The sequence below is a fragment of the Morus notabilis genome, unplaced genomic scaffold, assembly GCF_000414095.1.
Source record: "Morus notabilis unplaced genomic scaffold, ASM41409v2 Scaffold752, whole genome shotgun sequence".
NCBI lineage: Eukaryota > Viridiplantae > Streptophyta > Magnoliopsida > Rosales > Moraceae > Morus > Morus notabilis.
In genome coordinates, this window is record NW_010367838.1 from 27,039 (window position 1) to 42,849 (window position 15,811).

At 34.0% G+C, this 15,811-nt stretch overlaps 2 protein-coding genes across 3 annotated transcripts; both read left to right on the forward strand.

Annotated features, from left to right (window-relative positions):
* The first annotated feature begins 4,224 nt into the window (after window positions 1–4,224).
* On the forward strand, window positions 4,225–6,520 carry LOC21392131 (actin-depolymerizing factor 1). The gene is made up of 3 exons (XM_010113470.2): window positions 4,225–4,360; window positions 5,305–5,570; window positions 5,990–6,520. Exons 1-3 carry the CDS (start codon window positions 4,358–4,360, stop codon window positions 6,138–6,140), a joined length of 420 nt encoding a protein of 139 aa, XP_010111772.2. The 5' UTR covers window positions 4,225–4,357; the 3' UTR covers window positions 6,141–6,520.
* A 5,559-nt stretch (window positions 6,521–12,079) lies between these two features.
* On the forward strand, window positions 12,080–15,128 carry LOC21392132 (pentatricopeptide repeat-containing protein At3g53700, chloroplastic). Of its 2 annotated transcripts, none has more exons than XM_024175647.1 (2): window positions 12,080–14,736; window positions 14,860–15,128. In XM_024175647.1, exon 1 carries the CDS (start codon window positions 12,144–12,146, stop codon window positions 14,487–14,489), a length of 2,346 nt encoding a protein of 781 aa, XP_024031415.1. In that variant the 5' UTR covers window positions 12,080–12,143; the 3' UTR covers window positions 14,490–14,736; window positions 14,860–15,128. The 2 variants fall into 2 exon arrangements, with proteins under 2 accessions (XP_024031415.1, XP_010111773.1); XM_010113471.2 differs by having other exon boundaries at window positions 12,080–14,720.
* Window positions 15,129–15,811: the final 683 nt, after the last annotated feature.

Consider the following 15,811-nt stretch of genomic DNA (forward strand, 5'->3'; position numbering starts at 1 on the left):
TGTTCTGTCGGGACTGAATGTCTTATTTTATTTATGTATTCAATTATTTATTCATGCGCTCATTTATTTTAAATATTTCAAATTATATCCTACTGGGCCTTTCGCTCACGTTTTATGTTTTAAATGTTAAACCCCTCCCAGGAGACTCGGGGAACGGTGCAGGGTAGCTGGAGGTTCTACTGTTGGATCAAATGAGGATTGAGTTTATCTTCTTGAACGAATGTAAGGAATTTGAGAAATTATGTAAACCTATTTAATATTGGATTTACTAGACTGTGGTTGATGTCTGTTGTAATGATTATTTACATGAGCATGTATGTATGATACTGTATGTCCTGTGGGGTGGAGCCATGTGTGTCAGAGGTTCCGGAATTCTGTAGTAATGAAATTATATTTTAATGCAGTTAAGTGTGGGGCCCGGTTGGGAATCTGCTTTATTAATCCCTAATCGAGCTCCACGTCACCCACCCCGTTTGGGGGGCGTGACAATCATGCATCCATTCTTGTCACTTTATGGCCCAAAGCCTTTGAAATTGATGTCTATCTTATTAATTTTATGCCCAAGGTCAACTTTTTCCATGATTTCTGCTTCTGAAAAGCTATTTGGTCATTCTCCTAACATGTCTAAGTTTGAAATTTTTGGGTGTCTGTGTTATCTATGGTTACGTCCCTATACATTTAGGTCTCATTCATTTCACCGATTCGAGTTTTGTTACAGTAAAAGTTCTCAGAAACAGTCACATTTAACTTTTTTGTTACAATAAAAATTTTCACATAAAATTACATCTCAACTCGAATCAACAAACTAAACATACCTTAATAAACTTGAACCCAAATCTACTCCGTGTGTTTTTCTAGGATATTCACTTACCCAAATTGCGTACAAGTGCTATTGACTCAATAAATAAAAAAATGTACGTTTCTAGGCATGTAACTTTCGTGGAAGATGTCTTCCCATTTCAACATCAATCTCTTGATTCTCCATAGGAATTTTTGTGAATGGCTTTTTTTTTTTTTTTTTTTTTTTTTTTTTTTTTTTTTTTTTTTTTTCATTAACGTTATCATTTACAATATACACATGTAGAATCTTTCCATAAAAGGAAAGAATGAAATATACTACAAATCTCCTAAAATAAAAATGACTAAGGAATAATAATTACAAAATATTGCTACTAATTTTAATATCATAATTTATGATTATGATGAGGTGGACATTCCTTATTAATAATTAATGTAAGATATAAAGGATATATGTCTTTTTGAAAAATGTTGTATAGCCTCACAAGGTCATATCCCTAATACCCACCCTCTCACAAAAAATAAGCCCTATCTATGGAATTAAAGTAGAGCAGTATATTTGCACCCTAAAAATTTATAAATGTTCTTAATAATTAATTTTTCTGATAAAAATTTAAAAAATCAATCATTTATAGTATAATTTTTATAATACCTAATTTAAATATCTCATACACTTATCTTCTTCTTATTTTTCTTTTTCTTGTTATTGATTATGTCTATTAAATAGGAATAAAGTCTCCATTATACAAAAACAACTAGATGTGATTAAAAAAAAAAATATGCACAATGATGTTGATGAATATAAAGGCCTGCTCAACGACTTCACACATTCATATATGTATATTTACATATTTTAGCATTTGTTGGCTCTTCAAGAGACCTGCTTTTTTCTTTAATTTCAATTGGAATCTCCATTGAAATTTTTGAAGAATTTAATGGAGAAATTTTAGGGTTTATGAACTTGAAATTGGTTTTAACAAAAACTGTGGGGTATGTTTTGTTTCTTCTCCTTTGAGAATTACTTTCTAATTATAATTAATGTGGGTGTATACTCTTTTATTTTTTTTTTTAAATACTATTTTCATTTATAGTTAATGTGGGGTTATATTAATAGTTTTAGTGTAATTTTAATAAAGGATAAAATTGTAATAAACATAAATTATAAATTATTGGAGGTATTAATAAATTTTTAAAGTGTAAATATAATTACAATGAAAGTGAACCAACAGATGGGCCATATTTTGTAAAAAAGTGGGAATATTTCTTCATGGTAATAAATGGGATTGCTCTTTTTTGTTTCAATTAATTAATTTATTAATTAATCAACTTGTTTTGTTTTGTTTTGTTTTTTGTTTTTTTGTTTTTTGCTATGAATTAGTCAGATTGTTTAGAGTGGTTGTTGGTTGTTACTTTTACGCAGGAGAAACTAGAAATGAATATTAGTTTGGTATTTTTTTATATATGTATTGTGTTGGGATTTATTAAAGTAAATTATGTGTAATAGATGGGAGAGAAAATAATATAAAAATGATAGAATTTTATCTTAATGTTGTAGGAAGAAAAGATTGTCAGATTTAGATAATTACTGCTTCGCGTAATTAATTATATTATCCTTTTAAATGGATTAAAGTTTGTAGGATCCAAACATAATATAAAGTGATAATATCATTTTGATATTTTATATTACAATGAAACATATTCTTGGTAATATGTGTTATTGATACTATTAAAATGATACATGAACCTTTTTAAAAAAGAATATTTTCTTGATGCCTTAAAATTGATTTTTGAAACATAAAATAATTTCACTACCATTCTATTTAATTAACCAAAAACTAATAAATCTAAAAAAATCATGAACTTTTATATTTTGTTGTTTTCTTTTAAATATTTTAAAAGAAAATTGATTTTTATTTAATTTATAAAAATGTAATTTGGACATTATATCTCTTAATAATCAGCTTCAGGGTATTAATAAGATATTCTTAAAAACATCAAAGTACCGTTTTAATGTTATCAAAAACACATAGTACTAATAGTATATTTTGCTATAACAGAGACTACTAAAATAATTTTATTGCTTATATGAAAGTCTAAAACACCAAACAAATATATTCATCCATTATAACAAAAGAAAAGCCTATTTATCGTTAATAATTTCTTTATATATTTCAGATTACAAACTTACAATCTTTTCATTTTGTGGGTTAACTTAATTTTAGATCTCAGTGAATTTAATTTGATCACTGACATTAATATCCCCTCACAATTAGTCGTATCTTAGATTTATAAAATTGTTCTATTAAGCTCTAATTCCATTGAGAATTTGTTAAAAAGTGAATGAAAAATAGAAAAATTCGTAGGGACACTATTAGTGCTAAGCACCATCACTAACAGAATGTAGACTCCATATGTAAATCTTATACTGTAGGACATACCTTCTATTAATAGATAATTTTAAGCACAAGCGGTGCCCTATAGCGAAAAATAACATATGACAATCGTGTAATATATTGTGTGGGCCTTCAAACACTTTTATATAGATCGAGACTTAATTATGGGACATTTTAAATCTCAAACACAAAAATATATCACTCTTAAATCCTCAAAAAGAAAGGAGATTAATAGTGTGCATTTTGGTTTTCCAATAGCTCAAATAAAAGAAAAAGGGTTAATATCCTGAATTTTGTTATCAATTCCACTTTAGCTTTAACTTTTATAAATTGTTCTAAACTTAATCCATAATCTATCAATTTGTTTCAATTTTAAGTATTTTCATCAATTAGGTGTAAAAAAGAGTAAAAAAATGAATAATCTTTAGTTAAATAAGCATTATTTTATGTTTTATACCAAAATCATATGTATATCCCATATTTAATTAGTAAAATACTATTCTATTTGAGCATCACATGCATATTATATATATATATATATATATTATACTTAACTGATTAAGGTCTCGTTAATTTTACCGATTCGAGTTTAGAATTTAAATTTTACTACAGTAAAAAACTCTCATATAAAATTACATCTCAATTCAAATTAAAAATTCAAATTTATGAACTAAACGGGTCCTAAAAGTCCTAAAGTCAAAACATATTAATGAATTAAGGATGAGTTTTGAAATGTTTTAAAACTCGAGGAATAAAATGGGATTGATAGCAAATTGAGAGACCATTTCGTAGATTAATCCAAAGAAAGATAAACCTAAATAAAAAACTGAACACGTCAGCGGAACGGCGAGTGATAAAAGAGGAGAAGCCGAGCCGAGCCGAGCCGGTAAGCAAATTAAAGAATCGTGGCTCCACGTCATTGGTCAAACACTCTCACAATTTTTTTTTGTTTTTGTTTTTTTTTGTTTTTTGTTTTTCTTTAGTTGTTATAAAATCTCGAAAACCAACTTCACAAATACATGCTCAACACCATACTCATTATGCCATCACATTTCACATAGACCTCTCTCTCACTGCCATTCTCATTATCATTACCATTTTCCTTTCTTTTTTATTTGTTTTTTTCCATTTCTCTGCAATTTTTCTCCCCACAAGCCACAGCTATAATGGTGAGTTCTTCTCTTTTTTCTCATATTATTATCTTCAATACTTCGCTTTTTTTTTAAAAAAAATTTAAGTTATTAATCTTGTTTGATTTTGAAAATCGGTGGTCTTTCAAGTGTGGATCTGTTTACGGAGCAATCTGGTTTGATTAGTAGCTCATTTCTACTGCTTTGCTCGCCATGGCTGGCTACCTTGTAGATCTGATTTCTAATTTTTCTTTTATTGTTATTATTATAATAATAATATTATTAAGCTAAGCTTTGGATCGCCATCCCACTGATTATTCTGATTCAGTTCTCTCTCTCTTTTTTTTTTTTTTTTTTTTTTTTCTTTTTGTTGTTGTTGTTGCTCAAAGCTTGTAATTTTTTGTTTATTTGATTTTTTGACACTTGAAGTGCAAGGAAATACTGATTTTTCGTATGTTTCATTTTTTTCTGATTTTTTTTTTTTTTGGATATTCATTACAAGTTTGATTTATCAGAATTTGAAAATTTTGATTGCTGTGGACCCTCGGGTGTCACCTGGATCACAAAATTGATAACACAAAACTGTCGGAAAACACTAAAAAAATCTCAATTTTCCTTTGGTTAATTAATAGTTTTCTTGTGTGTATCACTAATCCTAACTTTTTACCAATTTACGAGTTTTGTTATGTTATTCATATTTGTAATTTTTTTATTAATTAATTTAGATTAGACTTGGTGGCCTTAGCATTATTTGTCTGACCTTTTAAATGAAATAAAAGTTAAATATAACAGGAATGAGAAGAGGCTTAAATTCAATTATTTTAGACCAAAATTAAAGACTCAAATTTTGTCACATATCAACGTATAAACCCAGATATTTAGAAAACTGCCTGTGAACGTTTTGGTTTTTATCATGTTCTTGTTCTAAGAAGATTTCTAAGAAGTGGATGGTTGATCTGGGTCAATGTCGATGCAATTTATAGGCCAATGCTATTTCTGGGATGGCTGTGCATGACGAGTGCAAGTTAAAATTTTTGGAGCTCAAGGCAAAAAGAACACACAGATTCATAGTTTATAAAATCGAGGAGAAGCAAAAGCAGGTTGTGGTGGAGAAGGTTGGTGAACCAGCCAAGAGCTATGACGATTTCACCGGGAGCCTCCCCGCGGATGAATGTCGTTATGCCATTTATGATTTTGACTTTGTTACTGAAGAGAATTGCCAAAAGAGCAAGATTTTCTTCATTGCTTGGTATTATATGCTATTTCCTCACTTTTTGTCGTTCTTTGGGCCGTATAGCTTTCCCTTTCGCTTTGAAGCAGTAGAATTAGAATAAGAGAAGTAAAAGTTATGACTATCATTTTTTATGAAGATAATGAATTGGATATAATATTTGAATTCGTCTATTAGCAATAAAAATATTATAACAAAGTTTATAAAATCTTGTTGAAGTTATGATACAAGTTTCAAAATCATCTTGGAAGAGCAATTTCATTCATTAAGCTATACAAGTTTCAAACACTTTTAGAAGTAGCTTTTGGACGCAATAAGTCAAAAGTTACTTCCAAGTAGCAGTGCCACATGAGTCCTTAAGTGAAAAGTTAACCGTTTTAATATCTTGTGAGTACTTTGCTTTTATCTAACTTGGTTGTTCTTAAATGGTTATGGAGGTCTCCTGACACTGCAAGGGTGAGAAGCAAGATGATCTATGCAAGCTCTAAAGATAGATTTAAGAGAGAGCTTGATGGGATTCAAGTTGAGTTGCAAGCAACCGATCCGACGGAGATGGGCCTCGACGTGATCAGAAGCCGTGCCAGCTAAACATGAGCTATAGGCCGCCCCCTTATCTGATGGAAATTCCTTCCTCCCCTGCAGTCTTTATTACTTGAATTGAGTGAAAATGCTATAGTTTGTGGAATGGCAACTTGCAAAAGTATGGTATCACCCATTTCCAAGTTTTTCCAATGAATTTTATTCATCTTCATGGTGTTTTACTATTTTATTTAGTGAATATCAATTTGTTTAATTAGTTGGCTCCTTTTTTCATAGTTCCATATGGAGAGAAGTACTATGAATATCCTAGTTGTTTGTGGGGGTTAGACGACAACTTTAGAGCCTTTTCAAGTGTTGTACATGACCACCCCTAGTGTTTCTTTTACTTTCATATCGTGATTAAAAAAAGTGGCTTTTTTCATGCTTTATGACCTTCCTGTTGTTGCTAATTTGTTGGCTTGCTTTTGTATTACTTGGACGTATTGGATTAATATATTGAAATACCTGATTTATTTGTTATTTCAAAATGCAAAATTCTTTATAGTCCTCTCAAATGATGTACCTCCTTATAAGCAAAAAACAGCTACTCGTGATGGATGGCACGTTCGTGAATGTGCCTCGCCAATTTGCGGGGCTTCTTTGTTGATTTACAGGTATTTGATATTTAGGAATAACCTTTTTTCTTTAATTCTTAAGTGGGGCCAAGCCAAGTAAGTGTGAAAAACGGATAGACAAGGAAAACCTTCTTGGTCTTGGACATTGCAAGAATGGCATTCACGTTTCAAAGCACTGCCAGAACAAAAAGACAGTGAAAGAGATGCAAATGTAAATGCATATGAAAAGACAGTTAAACCAAAAGACTGAAGCTGAAGGAAACAACAGTGTCTCCTAAATTCTTTGTTTTAGTTTTCCCAGATACCAGTTTTCCCATATTTATTTATTATTTTATTTTTTAGATTTGTTTATTATTTTATGTATGATTTTATTTTTGATTTTAAGTAAAACACATTCACAGCAGGAGTGATGCTTAAAGAAGCTAACACACGCCTATTGCATTGTAATCTTTCTAATTCACAAGTCTATTCTGTTCCAAACATCGACTTCTGGAGGCTAATCTGCCTCTTTCCGCTCCTTCTTCTAGTCACTGTTGTCCGAGGGGAGCTGGGGTTGTCCTGGAGAAGACACTCTAAAGCTTAAGTCAGGCAAACGTTCAAGAATAGATGAAATGATAGAACATGCTTCTAAGAAAAGCTAGAGCGGGAGAGAGAGCCCCCTGTTGAGCTTATCGCATTCTATTTATAGGGTGAATGTCATGATCAGATGAATATTTTTGATCCTCTCAGATCATGACACATCATTGTTTCTTCTGATAGACCGAGCTGAGGTTGTTCTGTTATTCACTTTACACGTGTCTTATTGTCTTTGGATTTGTTAATCTTGGAGGAGGGGGAACACGTATCTTGGCTTTGGGATGTTCTTTTCCCTAACACGTGTCGTTCTCGTCTTTTCCTCGATCTCGGTCTATCTCGGTCCGTCAGAGTTCTCTAGTAACATCGGTCTTAGGCCTCGATCAACGTCCGTGCTTTCCCTCAATCCAGGTGGACATTGATCGCTGCATTCGATCTTTATGCGGCCTATCCCTCGAGTTGTTCCCTCAGTCATGGTTTTGATATGAACTATTGACATGTGGCGTGATCTTACAACGGAATCTCCCCAACAAACTTTATGTAATAAACAAAGAAACAAGCAAGGTTCTGGACTAGAACGAGTAACATTCATGATTTTTTTTTAGTAAAAATGCAATGTAGATCAGGCCTCAACATATTTTGTTCTTTCTTTTCTTCTCTTTTTTAATTGAAAAACATGCACAACGCCAAAGACTAGGGATGACATGATAGTGGAGTTAGCACACGGTAGAGGTGTAAGTTTGGGCTGTCCGGCCCAGCCTAGTCTGGGCTCGGCGGCCTAAAATAAAATTTTGAGCCGGCCCAGCCCAGCCTTAAAAGAGAGAGTCGGTCCAGCCTGGCCTTAAGCCCAAAAAGTTTAGGACCGGCCCGGAATTTTATAAGGTATATTTTTAAAAAATCTTTAAAAATATAATGTTTGGGCTAGACTGACCCTAAAAAAGAGAGGGTCGGCCTAGTCCGGTCCTAAGCTCAAAATATTTAGGGCCGGGCTAGGTTCGACCTGGGCTAACAGTAGCAGACCTCGAGCATACCCGTTTAGCCCGGCTCAAACTTGCAGCTTTAGCATGCTGTTGGGAATGCTACTCCCCGTCATGCTATGTCCTAATGATAATAAAAGAGCCGATAAGGGCTTCACAGTTCATTTTTTGGTAGGCAAATATGCACCCCATCATGCTATGTCCTAACGGCGAATAAAAGAACCTTTAAGGGCTTAACTGTTATTTTTTGGTAGTCAATTGTGCACCCTTCTGGTACTTGATCTCTATTTTTTTTTCTTTTTTCTTTTCTTTTCTTTTGCTCTTCTTTTTTTCCTTTTTTTTTTCCTCCATTTGTCCACTTCTTTCTTTTACCTTTTAAACCGTTTGAATCTTTATTCTTTTTAACTCCATCTTTTTTGTGATTTACCTTTTTTTTTATCTTTCCCTTTTTGAACTCTTTGTCGATCATTGTGTTCTAGAAATATGTTTTACCTTTTTTTTCTTTTCTATTTTATTTTGGCTTCATTTGTCTATCATAGTCTTTTACCCCATATATTTTTTTGTTGGTTTCGGAAACGATTTCAGGTGTGGAAGCATGATAATAAGGATCGAGTACAAATAAAAATTTTCTTAAAACTTTTATAAACGGTATAGATTGTGTGTTAATTTGTACGTGAATAAAATTGATCTAATTTGTTTAGGAATATACCTAGTAGTCAATTAGGATGATAATTTGAGCCTTTGACCACGAATAATCCAAGCGCTCTGATTCTCTAATTACCAAGAATTTTCCAGAAGGATTTTATCAGTACTGGGCGTGTACACCATGTGGACCCCTCCACATGTGTGTTTCAATATTCAAATTAAATAATCACATTATTTAATATATGATTAATTCATAATTAATTATTCTTGAGTGTTTTATTTAGAATTCATAATTCTAAAATTCATATTTTTCCCTTAGTGTTTTGTATAATTACAAGGACGATGCGGGGACTCATGGACCTATAATTCTAAGCTCCAATAAAATTATTAATTAATTAAAACTCTTTAATTAATTAATTAATTCTAAAATTACTCCACTATAAACTTAGAATTGTACTCTTGTAATTATAAACATAATTTACTTCCAAACTTTGAAGTATCCATTTGATATAGTCAATACATATAAATCAATTCTCCATAAATAATTCATAATTAGAGCTAGGTGAAATCTGTTAACCTCTCTAATTACATTTTTATTCTTGAGTACTATTGATTCTCTAATGAACAGTGATTCATAAAATAAATTTATGAATCGGAGCTCCTACTAGTCCAAGTATCGAATTAACCCTCAAGAGAATTTTTTATCTACTTCTTTCTCAAGAAGGAATAGATTCCATCTCATATATTAACATCTTCATCATGCCTCTAAGATACACGAAACAAGATTCAAGATCTCAGAATCTATACCGAGTAAATCAAAATACACAAATCCATAAATAAGAGTCTGCTAATAACTCAGGATTAAGATCATTCTATATATGACTATATGTAGGCTCAATTAGAATTTTTACACTGAATGAAAATGATCATAAGTTCATATTGTGTATGTGTCCCTCTTTCACACAATCTCATTATGCGTAATACACTCATTTAATATTTTGTCATATTAATAGTGCGGATAACACCGTTCCATTATAAATAAGAATAACATGTATTAGTAATATTTTAATTAAAGATTTCGAACATTAATTAAATTCATTACGAATATTGTTTTGATTATTATCCTTAAATATTATTCTCTCGAATATAACACTTGTATACAATATTTAAGGTCACATAAATAACCATAGAATTTTCAATGATATTCATAAAATATTCAATAATATATGCAAATAAAATAATGAATAAACTCTCTTATTAAATAAGTAATAAATATTCTATTACATCTCATGATTATGAACTTTAATTAAATTCATTACGAACATCGTTTTCTTGATGATTGTTGCAGGCGTTGATGATCGGCTTCAACGGCGCCTGTAACAATCATCGAGAAACCGATAAGATTTGGTTTGGATATTCGTTGACGTCCAAGATTTGGTCACCAACGAGATTTGGTTGAATCTGGTCGTGACGTCGGGATCTGGACGAAGAGGTTCTGGTTCGAAGTGGTCACTGCCATAAGAGATCTTAGAGGTGGTTCACGCTGGTACACATCACGGTTCTTCTTAGAAATAATATTTGTCGTCATCGATGGTGGTTTGCGTTGACGTCTCACGATCTGGTCGGAGGTGATTCCTGATATGGTTGGGATTTGTCACTATTGGAGGAGACGAAGGTGGTTCGAGTCGCGTCGTCGTCTCATCATCGATGTTTGGCGATCTGGTCAGAGCTGATGAGAGAGAGCTAGAGTGAATAATCGAAATCAAAAGAGGAGAGAGAGAGAGAGGGAAGAGAGAGAACTTTGGGATGACAATGTAAAAGAAGAAGAAAGAGAGAGAACTATAACACTACTTGATTTTAATTATGCTATTAACTTAATATGCTTAAAAGATAATAACTTCAAATATGGTCTCAAAATATGCTACAAGCTTGCATTTTTCCTTCTCTTATTAACACCTAGATATGACAATGGCTTCCTTCCTAGTAGGAGTGGGCCAAAAATATTGTCAATGGTTTTAAATTTTTGTCAAAATTTCAAAAGCTCTAAGGTCTCGAAATATATCAGTATAAATTTTTATTTTTGGCAAAATGAAGGGTGATTTTAGAAAATATTGATAAATTGTCAAATTTCAGTGAGGTGATAATGTTCTTTAAAAAAATAGAATGAAAGAGGTAAACTAACATCAAAATAAAGGGGAGAAAGTGAGAAATAGGCCAAGACTTGAGATGAATTAAAATTAATAGGCCAATAGTTTACATAAGTTAATAAATAGGCCAAATGTCCATAATTTGTCTGGTTATGAAGCATAACTTTACAAGTTATTGTCCATAACTTGTTTGGCTATGAACCATAACTTGACAAGTTTGTCCATAACTTATTTGGTTATGAATCATAACTTGACAAGTTATGACATATTAATTTTTATAACTAAAAGTTGGTTTATATACTTCCTTAAACTTTTCATATTCACCTATTTTCTACTATTTTCACAAAATAAAGTTGTCAATTTGTGCTGGGCCAAATAGGCCAGCTCGAAGCCTGCTTCTGGCGCTGAAGATATAGGCCCAGATACCTAATTTGATTAGGCGGGTCTAAACCAATTAAGGTTTTATTTTTTTTTCTTATAACGTAGATAATCACATTTAAAAGTGAAAACTTTGCATAAATTGTTACTGTAACTGCGGATGTTATATTTTTTGACGGGTTTTAATAGTAACAAAATGAAAATTTACATATAAAGTATCTTATTCTGTAAGATTTTAAGTTATCATGTGATATATACTTGTTTATCTTTATTAAATTTTAGAAATCTTTCATCAATTTTAGTGTTAGAGATTAAAAAATTGTCAAAATAAAAATTTAGTGATCAATATGCCAAAGTTTAAAAGTTCAAGGATCGAAAATGTTATCCTACTCAAAATTGAGAACTAAAATGTCAATTACACTATAAAGTGGACGCTTAGTTTATGGATTTAGAATTATGATTCAGAATTATTCTCGATTTATGTGTATTTTTTGTGATAGAAAATACTGTAGCGAGCCACGAACTATGATTCGCATCAGTCAACGAATCTACCAACCAAACAAAACAATCCATTCAAACGGTGTCGTTTTGATCCTAAAATCCCAAATCCTAATTCTCTTTTTCACCCTTGAGATTCATACAGATAGAGATAGATTGTGTGTGTTTAGGAGTGAGAGAGCGGCAGTAGCAGGCGGTAGCTCAGCACTCCAGATTTCCATGGCTCTCCCATTACATCTCAAATGCTATCCATATCCATTCTCTCTCCCTTACACCTTCAACCTCTCTAAACCACCATCACCATTTCCTCCTCTTTCCTTCCCCAACAAAACCAATCTCTCTTCTTCATTTTCTTCCCCAATTCACAAAAACTTTTCAATCCAGTCCTCCTCCTCCACTTCTCCAACTCCTCTTCTCCCTCCTGACTTCACATCCAACCAACTCCTCGACGCCGTCCGCCGCCAAAACGACGAGTCGTCCGCTCTCCGCCTCTTCGAATGGGCCTCAAATCAGCCCAACTTCTCCCCCTCTCCTTTGCTCTACAACGAAATCCTCGGAAAGCTCGCCGCCGTCGGCTCCTTCGAGTCGATGAAAACCCTCTTGAACGACATGAAGAAGAACAACGACGACTGCCACGTGGGCCCAGGTACTTTCCTGATTTTCGTTGAGGGTTATGCCAATTTCGACTTGTACGATGAAATTTTAGGTCTTGTTGATGTGATGGAAACTGAATTTGGGGTTAAACCGGATACCCATTTCTATAATATCTTGTTGAATGTATTTGTTGAGGGAAATAAGTTGAAATTGGTTGAGGAATCTCATTCGGATATGCTTAGGAGAGAGATTAAGCCTGATGTTTCGACTTTTAATGTTTTGATTAAGGCACTTTGTAGGGCCCACCAGATTAGGCCTGCCCTTTTGATGATGGAGGAAATGATGCCAAATTATGGCCTCTCCCCGGATGAGAAAACATTCACCACTATTATGCAAGGGTACATCGAGGAAGGTGATATTGGTGGTGCCTTGAGAGTTAAGGAACAAATGGTTGATTATGGATGTTCTTGTACTAATGTTACTATTAATGTATTGGTTAATGGGTTTTGTAAAGTGGGTAGAGTTGAGGAAGCCCTCGGGTTTATCCAAGAGATGGTGGAGAGTGAAGGGTTTGTTCCTGATAGGTTTACTTTCAATACATTGGTGAATGGTTTGTGCAAGATTGGGCATGTTAAGCATGCTTTGGAGACGATGGATGTGATGCTTCAGGAGGGATTCGATCCCGATATTTACACGTATAACGCGTTGATTTCAGGGTTGTGTAAGTTGGGGGAAGTTGACGAGGCTGTCGAGATTCTGAACCAGATGGTTTCGAGGGATTGTTCCCCGAATACTGTCACATATAACACGATCATCAGCACGTTGTGTAAAGAGAACCAGGTGAAAGAGGCGACAGAACTTGCCCGTGTTTTGACAAGCAAGGGTATTTTGCCCGATGCTTGCACTTTCAATTCGCTGATTCAAGGTCTGTGCTTGACGAGTAATCATAAAGTTGCGATGGAGCTCTTTGAGGAGATGAAGAACAAAGGGTGCCAGCCGGATGAATTCACTTACAATATGTTAATTGATAGCAATTGTTCTAAAGGGAGGATAATGGAAGCTTTGGGCCTGTTGAAAGAAATGGAATCGACTGGTTGTGCACGGAATGTGATCATATACAATACTTTGATCGACGGGTTGAGCAAAAATAAAAGGATTGAGGAAGCAGAGGAAATTTTCGATCAGATGGAACTCCAGGGAATTTCGAGAAATTCGGTGACCTACAACACCCTCATCGATGGCCTATGCCAGAGCAGGAGGGTGGAGGAAGCTTCTTTGCTCATGGATCAGATGATAATGGAAGGCTTGCAACCTGACAAATTCACTTATAATTCGCTTCTCACATATTTCTGCCGGGAAGGAGATATCAAGAAGGCGGCAGATATTGTTCAAACCATGACCTCAAATGGTTGTGAACCAGATATCGTCACATACGGAACACTTATTGGGGGATTGTGTAAGGCTGGTAGAGTTGAGGTCGCAAATAGGCTTCTTAGAACTATTCAGATGAAAGGGATGGTCTTGACTCCACAGGCTTATAACCCTGTAATACAAGCATTGTTCAAGCGAAAGAGAACAAAAGAGGCCACGAGGCTTTTCAGAGAAATGATGGAGAAAGGCGATCCTCCAGATGCTATCTCCTATAAGATTGTGTTTCGCGGGCTTTGTAATGGTGGAGGACCGATTGGAGAGGCTGTTGATTTCGTGGTTGAGATGACAGAGAGAGGATTTGTACCGGAATTCTCGTCATTTGCTATGCTTGCTGAAGGGCTTTGTGCTTTGTCTATGGAGGACACCCTCATCAAGCTTGTTGATCTGGTGATGGTTAAAGCAAAGTTCTCGGATAGTGAAGTTTCCATGATTAGGGGTTTTCTCAAAATCCGTAAGTTTCCTGATGCATTGGCCAATCTTGGTGGTATTTTGAATAGCCGAACGCCTAGGAGATCATCGTACCGGTACAGATTAAACTAACATATGCTTCTCTGAATCCAATTTGGAGTAAAACACAAATGCGACGGGTTTTGAGTACGAATGCTGTTGGTTTCTGCTGTTAGTCTTGGGCAGGTGAGCAGATCATCTTCTAGTTCTAGTGTTCCAATAGTTGGAAGAGGAAAATGCAGAGATAATGTGGAAGAAACTCCTTTTTTTTGTTTTTTAAACATTGTGCACTGGACGGAAGTCACAGAGCCACTGCGAGAGGAGGTAACAATTTTCACATGTATGTTATTTCATTCTCGAATTTGAGATGTTGTATGTGCAAGAATGATAAATAGTTTAACCCTTGTCTATGGCCTTCTACATTTCTCAATAATTGATTACAAATTATACTACAAATTTACAGAGAAGAGCAACACCACTCTAGGGCAAACTACTTCAAGGCAATAAAGTGAAACTACGACTGAGAAATTACTTTGCTGCTGCAAAATCAATTAGGCTAGATTAGGAAATATAAATGGCTCCCATCTTATTCGTGTACCTGTCATTGGTGGTTCAGTTCTTGGTGATTGAGTGCCATGATTTGCCGTTTTAAGGGTTTTACTTTTTAACAATAATGAAGAGAATATTTTGCATTTGATATAAATATCTATTTCTCCAAAAATTTCAGCTATTATGCTACCAGATGACGATTCACTCTGAAATTTGAGAATTATTTCATTTTTTCTCTCCTCTTTTCTAAGTATTTGTTAACGTGATTGATTATTGCTTGAGAAATTAATTACCAACCACTTAAACCTGTTTCAAATGTGCAAATTCCAGTAATTTTCTGTTTACAATATTTGCAAAAACATTTATGAAAAGATCTTTCATATAGCTGTTAAAACTATATTATGGTGCGCCTTGCCAGTGAATTGATGTTGAGATCATAATTGTGTTAAAAATAAATTTATTGAATAAAGAAGTCAACGACTGATGTTTGAGAATTTGTTGTTGGAAATTTGTAACTGCCTCTGGCTCTAGTGCATCCTAGCATGGCCAAAATGAATGCGCGAGCTGCTATAACTTCATCTGACGAGTGAGAACAAGGCGTGTCGCTGTACTTTTCGAATAGCTATTCAACAGGCACAGTCTTTGTGTTCCAATAACAAATATCATCCCCTAACAAGGCTGCGAGGGAGTCGTGTCCCACCACCTCTTTGCAAGGGCATAGATCAATGGACCATCAATTTCAGATATCTGCAACGAGTCAACTAGAGCTTGAAACCGGACCTCGCCACAATCTCTTTTACACTCGGGCTAAGCTGAACATACCGGAAGCCTAACATTGCCACAACCATGTATTTGAACGAAACGGT

Bases quoted from the DNA above. Each gene is read 5' to 3' on its own strand.
- LOC21392131 (XM_010113470.2), top strand. The intron at 5,571-5,989 runs GTATTATATGCT...ATGGTTATGGAG, and splicing joins AAGATTTTCTTCATTGCTTG to GTCTCCTGACACTGCAAGGG.
- LOC21392132 (XM_024175647.1), top strand. From the start codon at position 12,144: ATGGCTCTCCCATTACATCTCAAATGCTATCCATATCCATTCTCTCTC.